The sequence below is a fragment of the Molothrus ater genome, chromosome 3 (genome assembly GCF_012460135.2).
Source record: "Molothrus ater isolate BHLD 08-10-18 breed brown headed cowbird chromosome 3, BPBGC_Mater_1.1, whole genome shotgun sequence".
In the NCBI taxonomy this organism is placed as follows: Eukaryota; Metazoa; Chordata; class Aves; order Passeriformes; family Icteridae; genus Molothrus; species Molothrus ater.
The window spans coordinates 2129293-2150585 of NC_050480.2; the positions used below are offsets into that span (position 1 = coordinate 2129293).

At 40.3% G+C, this 21293-nt stretch overlaps 1 protein-coding gene across 7 annotated transcripts in view; it reads left to right on the forward strand.

Annotated features, from left to right (window-relative positions):
* USP34 (ubiquitin specific peptidase 34) overlaps positions 1-21293 on the forward strand; it is a 119027-nt gene that overhangs the window by 17475 nt on the left and 80259 nt on the right. For all 7 annotated transcript variants that reach the window (XM_036379635.2, XM_036379628.2, XM_036379632.2 and 4 more), the window contains exons 2-7: positions 505-592; positions 3956-4370; positions 9452-9502; positions 9648-9797; positions 14023-14090; positions 20885-21077. In XM_036379635.2, the coding sequence (XP_036235528.1) occupies positions 505-592; positions 3956-4370; positions 9452-9502; positions 9648-9797; positions 14023-14090; positions 20885-21077 (965 nt within the window). The remainder of the gene's footprint in view (positions 1-504; positions 593-3955; positions 4371-9451; positions 9503-9647; positions 9798-14022; positions 14091-20884; positions 21078-21293) is intronic.

Consider the following 21293-nt stretch of genomic DNA (forward strand, 5'->3'; position numbering starts at 1 on the left):
TGTGGTTTAGGTTTTATTTGTTTGCTTGTTTTTCTCAGTCTTTATCTGATCAGGAGAAGGAAGTGGAGGTCTCAGGGTCATCTCAAAATGCAGGCACTTAAAAATCTGGGGGAAAAAAAACCCCAGCAAAACAAAAGATCAAACCCAAGGTGTCTGGTTAATGAGTAAAGTTGTTCAAAGTTCATACTTGAAAGTGCACATGGATCAGGAGTTCCCAGTAAAGCTTATGAGGAATATTTGATAAAAATAGAATTACAAGAAGGGTCTGTTCTCAGTCACAAACCTTTGGAGCAGTATTCAAGAACATTGTGCACTTTGAGTTTCCAAGTCACCTGCATCTAAACCTCGTTAACCAAATCTCCAAGTTTGTATTTCAGTAAAGTATTTATTTTCTGTGCTGTCAAAGGCAGTTTCTAATAACAGAGCAGGTGCACGTTGGGTTTTTTTCCTCCTAGAAAATGTGTTAATGTTTTGTTGATGTGTTTATGTTTTTGTTTTCTTTAGTATCAGACATTGAAGGTGGTGATGCTGTGCAGCTCAGAAAGGAACATGCCCTCAAGATATTTGCTTACATCAATTCATGGACACAAAGGTAATTTTGGATTGAGTTTGAATGCTGAGGATGCTGACTCTAAACAGCAGCTTTCCCTTTTTAAAATACAGTAGAGTGCTTAGAATTAGCAAATTATTAATGTGTAGCTAAGTGATACCTGGAGAATAAAGACTGTTTTAGTACTTAGGAAATAAAAACAAACTCGTTACCCAGTGCATTTTGGGAAAAGCATGTTTTGAATGCAGTTGGTGTTCTGGATGCTGTAATAATTGTGTAGAAAACCCAACTGCTCTCTCGTGGTGACAAACAAGGTGTCTTGCTGCTTTAACATGAAACTCTGGGACCATCTTCTGAAAGGCAGGGTAGGGTAAGAAGAATTTAAGAAAAGGTGACTGAATGGAACCATCATGTTAAATTTTTCTCCATGTTCTGATACTCTCAGTCCAGGTGATGAAGGATTGCAGCCCATAGTTTAGTAGCTATGATACTGAAAATGCTTTGCATGTTTTTGTCTTAAATTACATTATTCCTTTTAATCTAGTATTTAAATTCCTGTTGTTTTGAGCTTGTTTCTTTAAAGTAATGATATAATTACATTATGATAGAATGATAAATTATTTCACAACTGCTTATTTTTTTCCAACACAAGGAAGTGTATGGATATTACTTTTTAGAAAGAATCTACAGTGAAGGTGTTTGGGATTTAGTGTTCAGCAGCAGTTTTAAGACCAAACTGAATCATAAGTAATATTGGGAAAAGCATGAAGGAAAAATTGGAAAATACCAGTTGGGTATTTAGAAGACTCCAAAAGAAAAAAAAAAAATGGAATGTCACATTTTGGATACCTGTGAATGTAGGAAACCTCCTCTTCCTCATTTTGTCCAAAAATTACAAACCAAGTTGATTTTCTTCTTCCATGTGCTTTTAGACACAGAGAAGGAATTTTTCAATCAAAATAAACAGCAGGCATGGGAACCAGACTCCTGACATTTCTTGACAGGTCCTAGATGCCAAGTTTGTCAGAGAACAATTGCAACCCAGTTTTCCAGGCCATCATCTGTTCAGGGTTTTGTTCTGTTCTACAGCTTGACAAATCCAACCTGAAGAAAAAACCCAAAGATTGGATAATATTTAACTCTTTATTTTCTTCTGGCTTCCTTGTTGCCTTCCATATGTAATGGGTTCATACTGGAAGAGCCTGGAGAGCAGTCCTTGGGCTGGTGAAAGGAGAGTCTAACAAAGAGGCCACAGAAAGGAGTTTTAGTTGATAATTTAATTTCATGTCCTGTCTCTGCTCTGCCAAATGGGCTTTTGAGAGTTCTGCTGGTTTTGGGTTTGAGGCCTTCCTTAAGAACTGCTTTTGACTTTGTTGTCTGCAGTTGAAATCTCTGCTTTCCTTCAGAAGATCATTGGTGACTGCTCCTCAAGAGCACCTTTTTCTTCCATGTGTGTGGAGTCTCTCCATTTTACTTTTCTTCTGGAATTTGTTATGGTCAAAGAAGTAACATCCTCATTTTTTATTGATCTCCTCAATTTTTGGTGGAGCTCTTCTTCCACATTCCAACAGAGGAAGACTTGAGAAGTTTTGCACACACCTGGAAAAGAATTCTCCAGTATGTGACAAGTCTTCACCAGGCTGTTTTCATTGTTATTGAGGATGATTTGTTGCTCTTAAGTGGGGCAGTAATTTGTAGGCATAAGTGATGGACATTTGAACATCATTTTCCCCCAGGATAAATGCTTGAGGATACACTGGGTTTTGCCTGCAGTGCCTTGTTGTCATTTGTTAACATGAAAATGCATTTCCAAGTAAACAACAAGAATGTTTTTCACATGGGTGAAACTCCATTTACACAATATTAAAGGGGTTTTTTCTTCCCTGCACAAATGGAACAAAGGGGTTTAGGTGCTTTAGTCACTGTATCTGTGCTGGAATTAGGGATCCCGAATGTTACCTTTTGGTCTAAGCCACTGAAGAAAATAAATACCTGTATTCAGAAAGTATGTGCTTTAAGAGCTGTTGCTCAAGGGCATGTTTGTGTTCCATCAAGAGAGGCAGCACCCTCTACCTGTCATAGCTCTGGGTTCTCTTGATTTTTTTTTCCCCCCCTAAAAATTATAATTTATTAATCCCAGTCTCTAAATTAAATGCTGTGTTTGCAGAGAAAAAAATTGATATGTACTGAGGATTTCTTGCCCTGTCTTTTGCCTACTGATTTCTTTTCCAAGTGGTCCATGTGATTTTTGTATTATTTTAATATCTGAGAGCTCTGGTTGTGGAGTGGAGCCCACTGTTCTGTGTCTGACAGGTGATGGAGAAGATGTCTGCTGCAAGCCAGCTCCCAGTTTGTGTAGCAGTAACTTGGTGTGGTGGAGTTGGAGTCAGAAGGGGCAGAGTCCCTCTCCCAGAGTCTGTCACAAGCACCTAGCCTTCATTTTGCTCTCCAGGGAGTAAGGCCAGTGCAGTGATGGCTTTCTGGGCTGTGCTCTCCAGGATTTAAATCCTTCTGCAGGAATATCCTCCACCTTTTTTGTCAGAATGAGGGAGGTGCTGGTTTGTGTGGAAGAAGCAGCAGTTCCCAGACCAGAGGTTTAGGTACCTACCTCAGGGGTTTATGCACCCACAATCTCTTTGGCATCCACAGTTAGTCCTTACCCACAACTAGACTCACATTAGAGCTTTTGAACTTGATGATTTAATTGATTTTTTAATGATATTGTCAAAGGCACGTTTTCCCCTCTTGTTCTTTGCAATTTACAGTTGGTCAGTAGATAAGCAGGGGAATAATCTCTGAGCCTGCCAAGTGAAGAAGGTACTGAAGATACTTGAGCTGCCTTTTCCTAGGTGGATAGAGGGTATCAGTGTGCATGGGATCACCATCCACATGCAGATAAAGGAAGTGGACTTGAATACTCCATTAAAAATAAAATTACTTTGCAGCCCTGTTGATTTGAAAATAACAATAAGGAGTTCTTACACAGCTGACACGAATGTCAGGATGATTTATTGCACTAAAGAGCAGCAGAGAAAGCCTGATGAGGAAATGGAGTCAGAAACAGACTGAAAAATGTGACTTCTTCAGTAGCACAGTGACCTTGCCCACAAGGCTTTTTTTCTGTATTTTACTTGCTGTACCAGCTGCTAAGTGATAACAGGGACTTCATAGTTTGGGTAAGCATTTGGAAATAATGGGATGTTCTCAAGGCTTAAGGAGGGTTCTGTGACTCCCACTTGCTGCTGGGTGGAGTCTGTTTCATTTGGATTTCCTTCATTTTATGATTCTGTCAAATAACTTGTTGTTTAAAATGTTTTAATGCCAAGAGTTCTCTTGGTTAAGTACCCGCCTGGTTTGAACTGTAGGAATTTTTATTCATTTATTTTTTTTTCTCTTTTCTTACAGACAATGTTTGTGCTGTTTCAAGGAGTATAAACATTTGGAGATCTTTAACCAAGTAGTTTGTGCGCTGATTAACTTAGTGATTGCCCAAGTGCAAGCTCTGAGGGACCAGCTCTGTAAACATTGCACTATTCATATAGATCCAACATGGCCAGAGCAGAGTCACCATGCTGATGAGCCCCTGAATGTAGAGAGAGAGTCTCACCAAGAAGAAAATGGACAAAAACCTCTAGAGAACAAGTTTGATTCTGCAAGAACTTGTATCCTGGGCGAGGAGGAGCCCTCCAAGAGCACGGAGCCTTTCAGCTTGTGGAGCACTGATGAGAAGGAGAAGCTGCTGCTGTGTGTGGCAAAAATCTTTCAGATTCAGTTTCCTCTGTACACAGCTTATAAGCATAATACTCACCCCACAATAGAGGTATAGCTTCTCTTTGTGTGTGTCTTGGTGAAAGGTTAATTGTTGTCATTAATGAGCAGATTGGAGTTTGTTGCTTTCACTCAGGATGGGCACATGCAGCTCTCCTTCAGTAGAGCTTTTCAGAGAAACTTTCTGAATATATGCATCCTCTTCTACCTTCTTTAAACTGTGCTTAATTGTTATAGGTAATATATTGATAAGAGCTGGCTGGAACTGTACACTGAATTATTGTGCTGTTTAAATAACAGGTAGGCCAAAAGGGGACTAGAGCAAAGCCTTTCCTCCAGAAGGTAACCCATGAATAGTTTACTAATTTTTCTTTCCAATCTGTGGTTCTAGAAGCAAAACTTGATAAACTAAACTTTGTGCAAGACCAAACTTGTTAGAACAGCTGGTTAATTGACTGGAATAGCTGAGATCAACACAGATTGCTTTGTTCCAGGTGCTGATTTTTCTCGCTGATATTTGATATAGCTGCCATTCACATTTTCCCTGATTTTCCTCTTAAAAAAATTAATTCCAAAATCCTGCCATGTTTAATTCACAGTTTCTGAAATAAATATGGTGGTGTTAGCCTTTCCTAGTGGAAACACCGTGTTTTTGGGATGGTTGGCTTTTGATCCAACTTGTGGTAGTCTAATAACAAGTGAAGAGTTATTTTACAATATTTGTATGCAAATTAGATGTACATTTCACTATATAGGAAAAGCTTCTATCCAACAAACTTCTGAGGAAGTCAGAGTGGGGAATTAAAGTGCAGCTCACCCACTCCTTTTATTTTATATTTAGAGAGTTGTGGGAGCTCACTGGAGCCCTGAGGGTTGAAATTTGCTTTATAAACTTAAGTCCAAAATGAGAAGATGCTGAGTCAGATATAATGATGTGAGTTAGGGTGGTCACAACAGCTGATCACTTCTGATGGAATGGATGCTGCCCTGTCTGACAAGAAATGGAGTTAAAACCCCCTACACAGCAGGTTTTTTAGGTGGGCTGGATTTTGGTTCTTGCTCTTCTCCAAACCATATGGGCATAAGTTAACAGAGGTAGTTTGGAGTGTATCTGTACAGATATAAAGTGAATTGATTTATCCTCTGCACTCCTGTGGGACATGTACTGGGACTGGCTTCAGAGGAATGTGGAATGAACAATTCTGGAGCAGCTTCTCTGTGGACTATCACACGTCCTTCTTTTAAATTGCTATTTCATGTATTTTTCCCTTCTCTTTGAATTTCACTTCCAAACGATCAAAAGGAGATCTCAGGTGCCTGATGGGATTTCTTTTCCCTTGGTGTGCAGCCTGGGAGTGATTTAGACCCAGATCTGTTGTAGCTTGCTGTACTGTGATGATGCCCAGCACTCCAGACATACTAATGGATATAGGTATAAATGTAATAATACATCTGTCATCTCTTATACATCACTTGAATTATCAAATGCATTCATTAGCTAGCCTAAAAACACAACTTAAGGAGGAGCTGGGAAGAAAACCACTGCCCTGAGGTACAGGCAGGTAAGGGAATTTTTCTTTTCCTTTCTGCTAGACTTTGTGTGTTTTGGTCAGGATTATGGAGGTGTGCCAGCCTGCCATATTTGTATACCTTTTTTTTAGGGGGGGAGATTTTCAAATTTTGCTTCTAAGAGGTCCCAGCATCAATAATTTTTCTTACAAACTGATATTTTCTGTATCTAGGAAGCAGTAGGATTCTGTTATTCTGCTGTTTTAATGTCAAAACTTTCTGCTCCCATGAGTGACTCGCTGAAGTCTAGAATTTAATTTTGGATTTCAGTCTGGAGCACGTCTTAGCTGAACTGAGAAAGTTATTAGTCCCAGTAATAAGAGCACTTCCTGCTTTAAATCAGGCTTGGTTTCAGTCCTCAAGAGATCCTAAAATAAAAAAATCTCTGCTTTGAGTCCATTAGCTATACTTGTAAGTTAAACAGATCCTGAACAGCCTAAATCTGCAAAAAAATTATTGGTAGAAGCTGGTGTAGCTCTCCCTCTCCCACCAAACATTTCCTTTGCCCTGGAAAAAGGGAAATGTGCTGATCCAGAACAGATTCCAGTCTCCACTCTGACTGACTTCAGAAATTCCTTGTATTAGATTCTCGAGGTGAACTTTGACACTTTCATGGAGTTATTGAACGTAACTCCATTGGATTTATGTTCATCCATGAAGGTTTTGCCGTGCCTAGGCTGCCTCTTAGGCTGCCATTTAGGAATTCCCACTGTGAGGCTTTCCCACAGTAACAATTAGTGGTCAATATATTTCCCTTGTCCTTTGCTCCAAGACACCTCCAGGGGCTTTGTTCTTAATGGCAGCAGACAATCCTTGAAGTGTGATCCCTTCTCAGCTGCTGGCCAAAGCCTTTGGACACTGGGCTGTCTGCTGGAGAAGGAAAACATTCATGTGGAAGCAGGAGGTTTCCCTTCTTCAGGAGTTCATGAAGCTGGATGAAATGACCAGCAAAGCAAGATTTGTTGGAGTCAGAAAGGTGCCTCTACCTGTAGGATCATGCAGATCTTTCCTTTAATGACGTGGGCTAAGAATTGTTTTAGTCCCTTACTACCTCTCTAAAGTGAGAGTGAAGACCACAACAGCCTGCTTGGTATCCAGAGGAGCCATGTACACACCTCTCTTGAAATTCAGCAATATTTTTGGTGCCCAGAGGGGTATTTATGTCTATTTTTCATCCTAAACAAATTTAACTCGGAGTATTTTTAAAAATATGGTTGGTTTTTTTGAGGAATGTTCATTTCAAACTTTGAAATTATTTTTTTTTCTTTATGGGATATTTTTATCCCATGCATACAGGGTGGTTTATAACTGTATGCCCTATCCTTTTCATTCTTAGTGCAGCAAGTGAAATAGCTGGAATGGGCACTTCAGAGGAGGGAAAAAAAGAATTTATAAAAGGAAGCTCTTAAAATCCTGCAGAGAAAGAAGCAGCGATGTGAAGTGCACTCCTGAACTTTGCACTGTCTCAGAATGAACAAAGGATCTGAAGGGAGTTCCCTGACCATTTAACAGATCTTGGCAGGATGAAATGAAAGAGGAAACAACATCAGTTGTTGAGGTGCCTCTAGCTGCAGTCCCCAGCTCTTTGGGGTCTTGTGCTCTCTGCTTCTCCCTCAAGGAGATATTGTCTTGGAAGATGTGTGCTTTCTGCCCAGGTTGTGTCCAGTCAGACCTCAGCCAGTGCATTTTATTATGGAATGTTTGGAAGGCACCTTAAAGCTCATCCCATCCCATCCCCTGCTGGGGACACCTTCACTGTCCCAGGCTGCTCCAAGCCCCATCCAGCCTGGGCACTGCCAGGGATCCAGGGGCAGCCCCAGCTCCTCTGGGCACCTGTGCCAGGGCCTGCCCACCTCCCAGGGAAGGATTTCATCCTAATCCCAGGTCTAGCCCTGTCCTCTGGCACTTTGAAGCCATTCCCCCTTTTCTTTTTGCTGTGTGGCTTTGGGACAGCACTATCCCTGCCTGCCTTTCTCAAAGTCCCTCTCCAGCTTTTCTCCAGGTCAAGATCCTGGAAAGCTGCTCTGGATTCTCCTGAGCTCATGGTTGGTTTTAATGCCATATGAGGAATTCTCTAATTTCCTCATACAATTGAAAAGAGCAAGAGGAGAGTAAGGAACTTCAGCCTGTTGTGTTTCCCATCTGCAAGAGCAGAAGTCACATTTCCAGACTCAGTCTCTCAGAGCAGCCTTTTCCAAGCTTTGCAGGACTCGTGCAGCAGCGCTCTGTGAGTTTGGGATTTCTGCATTCGAAGAACTGCAGCTCACTTGACAACAAATCTCTTGTTTTTTCAAGGAAACTAATGAAATTTCTCACACCATTTCTGCACTTTTCATGAGCAGAGCACTGAACACCTTTTCTTGCTGCTTAAAAACATACCACCTACTGCCTTCAAAACTGATTTAAAAATAACTGGTAGAGTATCACGAGTTCAGGCGTGACTTAGAGTTCAGCAGAAGAAAAAAGAAAAGAGATGCTTAGCTATAATATGAGCATATTGAATAATTCAAAATGTTTGTATCACACTTAATCCATCCAAAATTGCTTGCCTCCAGCATCCTCTGGTACAGTTCTAAGATTACTCCTACACAGCTATTTAAAATATATTCAGGAAATTTCATTTAAAAACTTAACTTTGTGTTAAACTTGCATTCAGTTTGTGACTATCAATACTGGGTGTTTGCCATGGAGGGATGAGAAGAAGAGCAATGTGTGGCTTTACCTACAAGTATCCATGGCAATGTTGGGTTTTACAGCCACTTTTTATACCTCCAGTGCCCTTTTGCCCCTAGCAAGTGCATGAAACCCACAATATATTACAGCCCTAATAAAGAAACTTCCCTCTCTGTACTGCCCAACAAGTGGATGTTGTGGACATTAAAAAGAAAAGCTGTTTTCCTCAACCATTTTAAGTTTAGTGCTTCTAGAAAATGAGATTTCTTGTTGCAGCAAGGAGCTAACAGAGTGATAGGGTGATAGAATTCTTTCCCCTTCTTCACTTCACTCACTTCTGTAAAGTCTGGCATTTATTTTGTACAAGGTGTTTTGTTATATATAAAAATGTAGGAGTTGAAATTAAATGGCAGTGAATATTTTGACATTTTAACCCTTTCAGTCATTACATGTAGGATGCCCTGCAGTTCATCTGAATTCAGATGTTTGCATATGTGTCTCATCTTTATTAGAAGATGCATTCCAAAGTGCCTGGATTGGTTCTGTTCTGTGTTTCTCAGGCTGGTGTGACAGACTGTGCCCTTGGCCATACTCCTGTTGAAAAAATGGGTGATCTGAACAGGGGTGGGATTGAAGAATAATTTGTTCATCCAGACTCTGCTGAAATCTTCTCTTAAGTATATTTGTGTATTTATATATTTTAAAAGAGGTAAGAAGTTTGGAAAAGTCTGTTTTGCAGTGGAGAAGTGGAGCAAAGCTTGAGTCTTCTCTGTATGAGGAATTTGGGTTTTTTATTGTTGACTGTGATACCTGGTAAATGGCAGTTGGTTTTTTTTGTTCTATAAATGTGTTTTTATTGCTTGAGTTAATTTTAATTTTTTCTTTAAACAGGATATTTCTGCTCAAGAAAGCAATATATTAGGGGCGTTCTGTGATATGAATGTAAGTTGTCCACTTTTAAATAGAACATTTCCTAGAAATTTAACCACGTTCTATAAATCTGTGTTACACTCATGCAGCTTTTGAATTTCCTCGCTGTCTGGATGATGTGGTGCTGATTCCTGTGCTGGTTTTTGCCTCTTGGCAGGATGTGGAGGTGCCCCTGCACTTGCTGCGTTACGTGTGTCTGTTCTGTGGCAAGAATGGCCTTTCCCTGATGAAGGATTGCTTTGAGTACGGCACCCCCGAGACGCTGCCCTTCCTCATCGCCCATGCCTTCATCACAGTGGTGTCCAACGTGAGTGTTCCCCTTCTCCTCCACTTCAACAACACTAACAAAAGCCCTCTGAAGGCTGCAAGAGCTCCCTGGGACCAGGCAGGGATAAAAAGGCTGTAAATTTCCCGTGTTTGCTCATGCACAGAGTGTTTCGTTATCCAAGCCCTCTGCATCTCCTGGCAGCACACAAGGAGTTGTCAGGTTGTGCCTAGATGGGAAGATTGTAACAGCCCCCAAAGATACTTCAAAGAGTATTGTCAGAGGCCATTTCTGTCCCTGAAATTGTGCCATGAGAGTGGTTTTAGTTTCTTCAGGCTATTTAACTTCTTAGCTATTCCCTATGAGACACAGAGGAAAAGCCTGTGGATTTTTTTTCTCTTCAATTTCCTGTGATTTTATGCCATTATACACATTTGCAGCATAGAGGTAATCATCTGTTTTCCCATTATAGTTTCAGAATTCATATCCTCCATCATGTCTGCATTTTGAAATCACAGGGATTTTTGATTGGCAGAATTATGAATTGATTTTAGTGGAGATTTGAAGGAAATTGGTGCTAAAAATAAAACCCAGTCCCTGAGGAAGGACATATGAAACTTAGTGTAATGTCAGGATAGAAGTTGTGACTTGTCTTATGGATGGGCAAAAAGAAAACCAGAAGTTTGTTATACCTTGTACAGAGTGAATTTGACATGACTTTGAACTGATTGCAATTTGAAATACTTCAAATCAGATCCTTCCTCCCACGCACCTTCCCTCCTTCCTCAGTGCTGTTCTGCCCAGCCAGGGGGATGCTCTGGGGGAGGCAGTGCTGAAATCAGCCTGGTGTTGGGGTCTGTGGGCCCTGTGCTGATCTTCAGTGAGGGAATTCCTGATTTGCAGCTCAGGAAGGATGGAGAGGTGTGGTCTGCTCCATCCTTTTCCTCCTGCCCAGGAGGGCTCTGCAGCCCCTCTGCGTGTTCTCTGCTGGACCTATTGTGTGAGCTTCATCTTCACTGCTGCCACTGCAGTCCTCATCAAATCACCTGCTCAAAGTGTGTGTTCTGGTGTTACTCTGGTTCACAAGGAAATTTTGGTCATGGAACCAAACATTTCTGCATTTTTGTTTTATTTTTTTTTTTGTGCGAAGGGGCAAAGCTGCTTCAGTAATGAGTGGCAGCTCCCTATCACAGCAGCGTGTTTTCAAGCCAGCATTCTGACTGCAAATCCCATTTCCTGGGTATCCTGCATCAGTGCAACTGCCTGTCTTCATTGTCCTTTTTAGAAGTCTTTTTTTTTCTCCACATAAATTGTTTCTTCTTAGTTATGTGCCCTATCCCAAAATACTTCTCAGCAAAGTTTCTCCTTTCAGATATTTACTCAGCCACTTGGCATTTCTCTTTGGTTTAGTAGGTAACCTGTTAAGCTGGCTCTTGCAGCAGTTTCAGATGGGTTCCATGGCTAAACCTGGCAGATAAAATGAAATTCAACCCAAACCATAACTAAAAGTACTGTTTCTTCAGCCTCTTCCAGCATTGCAGCTTTTCCCATTCAACAGGCATCTTTCTTTTGAACTCTGTCTGGCTTTGCTGACAAATCTCTGTGAGTTGAGGAAAACTGTTTAAAAAAATTGTATTTAGATGTTATTTTTAAATGTCAGTTCACTACAGAAAGTATAAGAAAATGTTCTATGTATAAGGTGCTTTATTCATCCACTTGCTGCATTTTGGTATCACTCAGTATACTTGGAAGCACTGCTGCTGCCTTTCAAATGCAATGTATTTATTGCAGCCAAATGAGGCAGCTAATTTTTTTGGACAAAATACATTTTATCTTGCCAATATTAAAAATATATATATATATTTCTCCACTTGTATAATGATGCATGAACTTAGGATTTTTATGTAATGTTCATCTTTCCCTGTTTGCCTTTATAAAATTTCACTGTTTAATTCATAGAACTTAGGGAAATATAAATAATTGAAGAGATGTTGCTGATTGTGAACCAATGCAGCAAACTCCACTAAAACAAAAATAATCATTCACAAACCTGAAGAAGATAGTGGTGGTCTCAGCAAGAACCCTGCTAATCTGCCTTGGTTTTATCCCAACACATTTGATTTAATGGGATATAGATATTTATTCCAATAATAGCTCTGCAGTGTCAATGCTACCTTGTTCCCAGTGTGTGAAGCCAGCCCACAGTGTGCAGTAACCCTGAAATACAATTTCACAGCTGTAGGAACTCTTGAGAATGGCAGCTAAGTTGCCATTCTTGTAAAGATTCCGTGAAATATCCATGCTGGAATTTTTTTTCAAGTCTGTAAGATGAAGGAGTTCTTCAGCCGCTGCCTTCTAGAAATTCATTACCTCTGGTAAAGAGCAAATAATAGGAAAAAAACTCTCTGAAACTTGAGAACAGAGCAGATGTAGTGAATACTTTGTCTTACAAGCAGGTGGAAGCAAAAAGTGGTGTAATTTTTTGGCACTTTACAGATGCTAGTTGATGTCGTTTTATATATGTTCTTTTATGTCATTTTAACAAGTTAGTATGCAAATGTGAATCCATGTTCAAAATCATAATTTCATTTGTAACATGTGCAATGATGCTTTAATTGAATTCTGAGGCTGAAGGTTGTGTGTAATACAAGTTTACAGATGCGTGATTTCAGTTTAGGAGTTGGAACTAATACAGAGTGAAGCTTACTGTGAACAGTGAAAGCTATAAAAACAAAATGATAAAAACATTTCATACTCTTATTTCACAAAGAAATGTATTTTCTTTGCTGTTTCAAACTGTATTTTAAAAAACATTTCATACTTTTATTTCACTAAGAAATGTATTTTCTTTGGTATCTCATACTGTACTTGAAGCAGAGTACACGGTGTTAAAAATCAAATGGCGTAATGGCAATGGTACATTTGTCACCCCTGCAATTCCTTGTCAAAATGTTATTTAATTCCTGTTTCTAGAGCAAGCATCCTCTAGTGACACTTTGTATCTTTGGGATGTTAGCATTTTTTCCCTTCTTGAGGCTGCCAGTTGGATCAGAAGTTTATTCCAAGTGTGGTCTTTTTTTGCAGAGGGAGGGTTTGGCTGGTTTGTCTTGCAAAGTAGGTTATATTGTTACTGTGCAGTGCTTGTTGCCTTGTTAAAAGTAAGCCTGCAAATATTTTTGTCAGAACTGCCTCAAAAAGTTCCTTGGCAAATGCTGGAAACGTTGAAAAGAAGCTGCTGAGAAGTTTGACTGCAGCCTAATATCCTTCTCTCCTGTCAAGAAGGAATATAGGGAATATATGCATTTTCTGCATATGGAATTGAGTCCTTACCAGAATTTCTTGCATCAGCTGCAAAGCTGAAATTCTTTTAAGAGCAGAGGTGGGGATGCAGAGGGCCCTGAGTGAGTGATGGGGCTGCTTTTCACAAGGGCTGTGCAAAGTGCACATGATTGAATTTACATTGAATTTACGTGGGCAGGAGCAGCTGCTGCTGCTGCTGCTTCATCTGTGCTCCAGCCCTTACCTGGCACGGAGTAACAGGTTTAACAGGCTCTGAATTCCTTTTTGAAATGCAGATGGCACCTCTGACTTTGCCTCTGGAAGTCCTTTGGTCGGTGCTTTTCCTCACAGCGGTGCTAAGTAGCTGTTTCAGGTTGTTTGGTTTTTGTTTTTTGGGTTTTTTTTTTCCTCTGCATTTATTTTCTTCCTGCAATCAGCTTTGCAAAGGTGGTAAAGGCAGAATGGTAAATATGAGAAATGCAAATATGGTAGTAAAAAACTCTGCTTAATCACTGCTTGTAAAACATCTTATTTTAAAGGATATGTAAGCCCTAAGAAGCAAAACAACACAAGTCAAACAGTGTTACTTGGTTTAGGAGTGGTTTGCAAGGATTTAAAGAATGGAATAATTCTCATGTGAACTCTTAAAGAAAAAGGAAAAAAAAACCCACAAGGCTGACTAGGAGTTTTTCCTACTGAAGAAATTACAGAAAATACAAAATACAAAAATATACCTGGGCAGTATACTATTTATACAAAGTCTGTATTTTCCAGCTGACCAGCAGCAAAGATGCAAATCCTCCTTATAAGTCAAAAAAGCATTCCTTGGGTACCAGTTTGGAAAATCAGAAAATGGAGAAGTTGAACAAAAACCACCAAGAAAGCCTTTTTTCAAGTGGGGTTGCATGTGCAAATGTACCAAGAGTATTTCAGTTCTCTTTAAATGTCATTAATGAAATCTTTATCTATTTCTGTTTTTGCATTATAGATCAGAATATGGCTACACATCCCTGCTGTCATGCAGCACATTATACCCTTTAGGACTTATGTTATCAGGTAAATTTTTATTTTAAGAATTTTTCTTGTGCGACTTTGTGACGGCGCCTATTTCTAATTGCAGCTGCCACTTGTAATTGTACAGGTTGTTGCTCTGACTATCATTTCAACAAGGAGGGTGGAGGTAATGTTTAGAGTTAGTTTGGGCAGCTCCTTGCATCTGATTTCAGTATCAATCAGATCAATCTTGTTAAGAACATTGTGTGACATCCAGCCCCATTCTCCAGCTGTACTCCAGTCTCCCTCCCTGTGATATTTTATAAAACTCCATCAAGTTTGCAGAGAGATGCTGGAAGCACAAGAGCAATGTGCAGTCACTGGGATTTCAGACCCTGAGTTTGAACACAGCTTCACAACATTCTGATGTTCTGGGTTTCCAGCTGGCAGGAGCTGAAGTGTGATCAAAAGTCTGCTTGCACTCTTATGGAGCTAAAGATATCCAGTCCCAAAGATTTGCTTTATATCAAGCTGTCTATCATGAAAATAACATTTTCAAATTGAAGTACTTGTAAGGGTATTTAATTATACAAGCAATTTGTTTTTATTGGCTTTCTCAGGACAATAGAAACATTTCAGTGAGCTGCTGATGAAATGATCTCTGTGTGTGTATCTGCCTGGAGGTGGAGGGGTGTGGTCACAGCTAATTCCCATTCCAGTAGCCCAACTTAAAATTTTCCTGGTGCAGGCCACTGCTTTTGCATAGGCACAGCTCCTCCAAGGCTGTGGGTTTCCTCTGACTACTGTTAGAAATGTGCTTATACTGCTCATAGCAAAAAATGGGCCTTTACACATTATTCTGTCTTAACTATGCCAGTGTAAAATAACACTCAACAAAAATAATTACATTGGCAACAAACAGGCTCCCAGAACAATGAGACTGGGAATTGTTTCATATTTTAAAAAGCTCTGGTTTTATATTGACTGTAAAAATTTAAGTACTGACTTGGCTGTCGGTCTATATTCCTATACTGTGGTTTCTACTAAAATGATACCAGCAGAGAGAAGAGTATTTTGATCTTTTAATAAAACTCATCACTCTTGAGCTCCAGTCCAGCCATGTGCACTCCTTTAATGCTGATGTACTATCTTTGAAATCTTCCAAAGGTAATTATTAATCATGAGGCAGTCAAGAGAGGGCAGGCAGAGGATTCTCAAGTGCTGGTCTCTGTACATACTCCATTAATGCTTTTTGGGAATTTGGTCATGAGCCTTCCCTGTCTTCTTGCAATGTATGGAAATGGAAAAGAGCATTGAGGGATCAGCAATTGGAGTTAGGCTGACGATAAGGAACTACTGAGGGAGACAGAATAACACATCCTGTAGTTGCTGCTGCTAATTCTTGCTTGTCATGCTGTAATGCTTAAAACATTTTCTATTTTATAACTGTAGGTGCAATTGGGGTCACTGGAATGTGTAGAAGATTTTGTTTGGGGGGGTGTTCTCATGTCTTCCTCTTTACCCATTAGAAGATTTGATTTGCAGTTTGATTTGTCAGCAGCTTCTTGCCATAAATAATGCCCCTGATGTCTGTCTGTAGAATTTCCAATAGGTTCACATCAATCACAAAGATAACACTGTCACAGGATACATCCATGGAAAACCCAGCTGAGGCCAGGAAGGTGATGTTCTCCCAGGTTTTATTTTTCACAGCTGAATCCTGATGGGATCTGAGGTTGCTCAGTGTTATCAAATCAGAGCTTTTTTAGTGAAGATTTGCCTATGGAGTGGGACTGAAGCTTGGAGGGCACATAACAGAAATGAGCTCTGGTGCTGTGCCTTGGGGTGGGACAGAAGTGAACCCAGATGCCTTCAGGGAAGGAGGAGTTTCCTGATGGATGCAGCTCACACCACGTGGTGTCACACTTACAGATCCTGGCTTAGCAGCTTGGCTCTCTGGCTCTCCATCTGCTTTTACTTCAGGAAAAAGACAGGAAAAAGGGGACACAATCCTGGGCACAGCAGCACAGCACCTTCTAAGGAAATGCTGCAGAGCTTCTGCTGCCCTGCAAACTGCAAGGCTTTGGAGAGGGTTTTAGTCCAGAGGGAGCTCCCGGGGCTCTGATTTAGTTCCAGTTTCTGCTCCTGTAGGTTCCTTGCAGGAAGTGCATTTTGCAGGGCTGACCAGCAAAATGCACCAGTCATCACCTGAGTTTTCATCAGCTGAGGTTACCCTCATGTAATGGTTATTTCTACAAGGAGTGGATGAAGGAACCAGCAAAGTGTGTATTTATACAGAGGAGGTCATTTCCAGAGATCAGGACACAATCCTGTCATTATTGCTGCCACTAGAAAAAGATGAATAAATGTTATTTTCTGTCTGGCCAATGGAGCACAGGCATTCACATCTTGCCTCTGAAGGGGCTGTGGTTTTAAGTAGTGTAGGAAAGAAATCAAGGATTAAATTTAAAATTACATGAAATAAAGTTGGCATCTTTCGGTAAGAAAACAAAATTATTTTGACCTCCTCAGAAGGAAGCTCTTACTGATCCTAATACCTTAGAATTCTGCATTTAAAATTGCAAAACTTCCATTAAATGAGACTTCCAGAAGTGACTCAAGAAATGAAGTCCTGACTTAGTGCAGTTATAAATGAGGGTGAGTTGCTGATGTCTGTTTATGAGCAATTGGTCCCACGTTTTGTGCCTCAGGGTCAGAGGTGAGAGATGCTCTGGAGGGTTGCAGGTCCTGGGGTCTCAGGGCTGCAGGAGCTCTCAGCAGAGCCCTTGGGGAGCAGAGGATTTTCACTGGTGGGGCTGTTGACTGAAAGGGCCACAGAGAGCTCTGTGCTGCAGCAGTGCCACTGCCCAGGAACAGGTTTTGTACCACCCCTTTTCTGCTCCCATCCCCTTCTCCCTGGCTCCTGCTGGAGTATGGATCTGGAGACATTTTTTGGCACAGGGCACACACAGCACTGGTGCATGCAGAGGAAGTGGAAGCTCCAAACAATTCCTGATCCGTGGTGCTTCCCACAGAGAAAGCAGCTGAAAGAATTCAAATTACTCTCCTGTGTTAAAAAGATTCATCTTCAGATGGGGTTTATGGGAGTATCCAAGACCACTCCTTGCCACCACATGTCATAAAAACCTCTTGTAATGAGCCCTGAAGGTTTGAATCACAAAAAAAATATTTGCCTCCTCCAAAAATCTGGAAATTTAAAGTAAAAAGAATAGATAAATCAGAAGACAAAAACCAGACACTTCAGGAGAACTGACTCATTCTGCTGGATGCCCTTTTGCAGCTGTGGTCCAAAGGAGTCAGATGAAGGAAAAAAAGATGATTTCACAGCTGAGTAGCTGAAGTCCTGAAGCATAAGATGTGATTGTAAGCATTACATTAGCATGGAGCTGCATGTTTAAAACTGAACTCTCTCTGTCCCCAAATACAGCAAAGTGAAATAATTTAAGTGAGTTAAAACTGATATTAAAAAAATTAAATGTAGATATAAATATTATTTGATTATTTTAAGTATGCCAGGCTGGCAGGACAGGTCCTATAATGTGTGGAGTATCCTTTCTGCAGTTGTAGAAAAAAAGTTATGTTTTATTCTGAAAGTCTCATTTAGGCAAAAACTCCAGATTAAATAGATTACACAGTCCTGGCATATCATTCATCTCTTCCTTGAAGACTTAATGCTCATCAGACTCAAAAAGATAAAAATGTAGGAATTAAAAAAATAATGAAGGGCAGAATGGAAGCTATTATTAAGCCATTACATGAGTCAGTCACACATTCACATTTCTATACTGTCTATACAGTTCTGATCCTTCCATCCTGCAGATAATAACAGAACTACCTTGGTGGTAGGAAGGGTGACAAAGGAGGTGGCAATGAAAAATTTACATTGAGAGGAGGAGAGGCAGAGTCTAGGAGGGTTTTTTAGTTACTTTGATAGGGCAATTCATGTAATGTATGAATGATATGAAGATAACAAGTAGGAAATGGTAATTCACAGGTTTTTAAAAACAAGGAATGGAGAAGGTGCCACCCAGTTGTCAGGCTGCAGATGGAAGAAATGAAAGGAGTTTGTTTTTCACTCAGGCATAATTGTCAAACTGACTGGCACAGGTTAATGAGAGAGCCAAAAGTAGAAATAGAAAGAGATAAATGAATTCACAGTAGTAGATGGGTTCATCCATTTTTTTGTACATGGGATAAATCTTTAATCTGCTCTTAGAGGGGCTATTTTGGGTTAAATAGACATTTCCCTTGCTCCACTGTCCTTACATCAGGCCATGCAGCAAATTTACAGCTGTTCAGTGGAGGGGAAGGTGTGATTTAATTGTCAGTGCTAGGTAAAGATCTCTTTTGTTAATAGTAATGTTACACCTCTAAAAACATCAAGTGTTACTGATGCAGACAGGTTTAAACCATTCCATCTTTCCACAATAAAAAAGGAGGTGTGGCCTACTTGGCAAGTTTGTGTGGTTTTAATCTTTGGAGTAAAGATAGGATCATGTTTGATTTATGACCAGTGTAGTGGTGCCAATAAATTTTCTAGTGCTGGCTGCTGTTACACTTCTAGAGAGAAGTTTGCCATCTTCTGCTTCTTTTTAGGTTAGAAAAGCCTGTTGTGTTAAAAACTGTGTGGTAACAAGTGCTCTGTTCTCTTGCTTTAGAGCCTTGGCAAAACAGAAGATACTGTTAAAGTACTTCTGTAGCTATGAAAATGCACCTACACCAGAGTTCCACTTACTATAAAGTGCAGGTTTTTAGCAACACACTCTCAATATCATAATAAAGCAAACATGACACAAGTCTGATTCAGGTTCAAAGTGTGGATGTAATGTGCATTGTATAAATGAAAGAAGGTTTAGACTGATAATGTTGCATTAAAATAAGGACTGTTCTATTTTATAAACCATGTCAATGTAGTTACTTCACCAGACTTTGTAGTGTGAGGAAGATTTCAGGTCCAAGTCCTGTTCCAAAAATTGAGTGAAGGCACCAAAGCACCCTTCCTCTGTGTGTGTAGGTGTGCCCATGCCCCTGCTCAGTGCATGCCAGCACTCCTCTGTCCTTTGTGGAGTGAGGGAGTTCTTGGGATGTGTTTGGACATGTCTGAGATCTTTAGAAATGCTTCACCAAACTGTTGAGTGTGATTTGATGGAATTATGGACACAGAAAAGCTCTGGCAACCAGACCTGCTGAGAGTTTGCATATGAAAAAGGGAAGAGGAAAATGGATCTGATATTGCTGAGAGTTGTGGAATCATGAAGGTTGGAAAAGGCCCCTGAGATGGAGTCCAGCCTTTGACCCAGCCCTGCCATGCTCACCACTAAACAATGGCCCCAGGTGCCACTTCTGCCCTTTTTTTGAGCACTTCCAGGGATGGCAACTCTGAAATCCCAAACTGTACCTGCTTAGGGTGTGGGAGCTTAATTATGGCCTCTGTTCTTTCACTCACTGCCACTCCCATAAAAGAAATGCTCAGTGTTTCATTTGCTGTTGGCACAGCTGGGCAGAGATGCTGGATGTCCCTTTGTCAGAAGGGCAGGACAGACAGCATGGTGGCTGGAACACAAGTGCTGTCATCACTGTTTGCTGGTGACAAATCACTCATTTGCTAATCACAGATGATTGTTTGGTAGCAGAGACAGGACATTTTCTCCTCAGAGTGAAACTCTCACCTGTGTGCAGGTTAAAGGCAGGTCCTGGCTCTGCTTTGAGCTGCATTTTTTCACTGAATGTTCCCTTTCCACCCCTGCTTTGCTGCTGTTCAGAGCTCAGCACAGAAGCAGCATTTTCTTGCCAGGATTTGATTTTCAGTGCTCCACACAGGAAGGCAAATTTCAGACCAAAGAGCAGGGAGGGATCTGATTGCCTTGGCCTGGAATGGTCCTGCTTTTGTCCCCCTGTTACTGATGTGTGATTCCTGTCTGCATCTCCAGTCTCTGGGATTATTTGCACTGAAGTCTCTTTTCTCTGTTTGACAGTGTTAAGTATCATTTAAGTGTGTTTATTTTAGGCTTCTACACAAGAGCTGTGGAAAAGAACCATCATCTAAATAAGAGTCACAGCCTGTAATTTTGCTTTTGACAAAAAAGTACTGATGTTTATATGATGTAAATGCAAAGGAACGGTGCATAAATCTGCTTAAGTGTACTTTAATATCTTGTGTGTTTTTTAAAAGATTCATGCATCTATTTGGCCAGTTTCCAAGGAGAGATCCAGGCTTAGGCTGTCAAACAAATGGATTTTTAACACATTTCTGTGTAGTTCAATCTAGTTTGGATGTAGCTGAAACTTCAAAACCCCGAAAAAAAGCAGAAAAAATTAATTATGCTAACTTTGTATGCGTGTACCTTTCACTGTGCCATCTTTAATGGCATCAAATTAAGCTCAGGAAGGCTTGTTTCTAAACATTTCTCTGTTACACATTCAATTAGAAGAAATTCTCCGTTGTGTTGGTGTTTTGTACATGAACTTTACTGGCATTTCACTGCAGATTTTCTGTGTATTGGTCTTCTGAGGTTTCACCAGGTTCTGTACATTAGCTTTTGTAAGTATTTCTTATGTTTTCCATTTGCAGAGAATATTTGTGTTGCAACTCATTGTGCAAGATTAGAAGACTGCAAGAGAAAGGACTTAAGTTCTTTAGCAATTGACTTACTTTAAAAATATTACACATATTTCTGATTTTCCTTGCTGTTTTTCATTAATTGGTGCCAACTTTTAATAGTGATATTTTAAGACTGAGTGATCTTAGAGAAGCCCATCTTTGCTGTAATGAGGATGGCTCCAGGAAGGTTGTGGTTTGGATCATGCCCTGTTTGTTTTTGTTGTGATTTGTGCAGGTATTTGTGTAAACTGTCAGACCAGGAGCTGCGGCAGAGCGCGGCCAGGAACATGGCAGATTTAATGTGGAGCACAGTGAAGGAGCCCTTGGACACAGCCTTGTGCTTTGATAAAGAAAGTCTTGATCTTGCTTTCAAATACTTCATGTCACCAACTCTGACCATGAGATTGGCTGGCCTGAGCCAAATAACAGTAAGGACTTATTTTTAAAAATACCAATTATTGTTGTTTGTTGCCAATTATTTTAAAAATACCAATTATTGTTGTTTGCAAAAAATGTTTCTTGTTGCAATTTACGATTTACAGCCTTGTTTGAGGGTTTTTTTTTTTTAATGTGTGAAAGCAGCAGGATCCTCTTACATGCAGCCTTAGGAAATATCAGCCATGGTGGTGAGGGTAGGGTTTGCT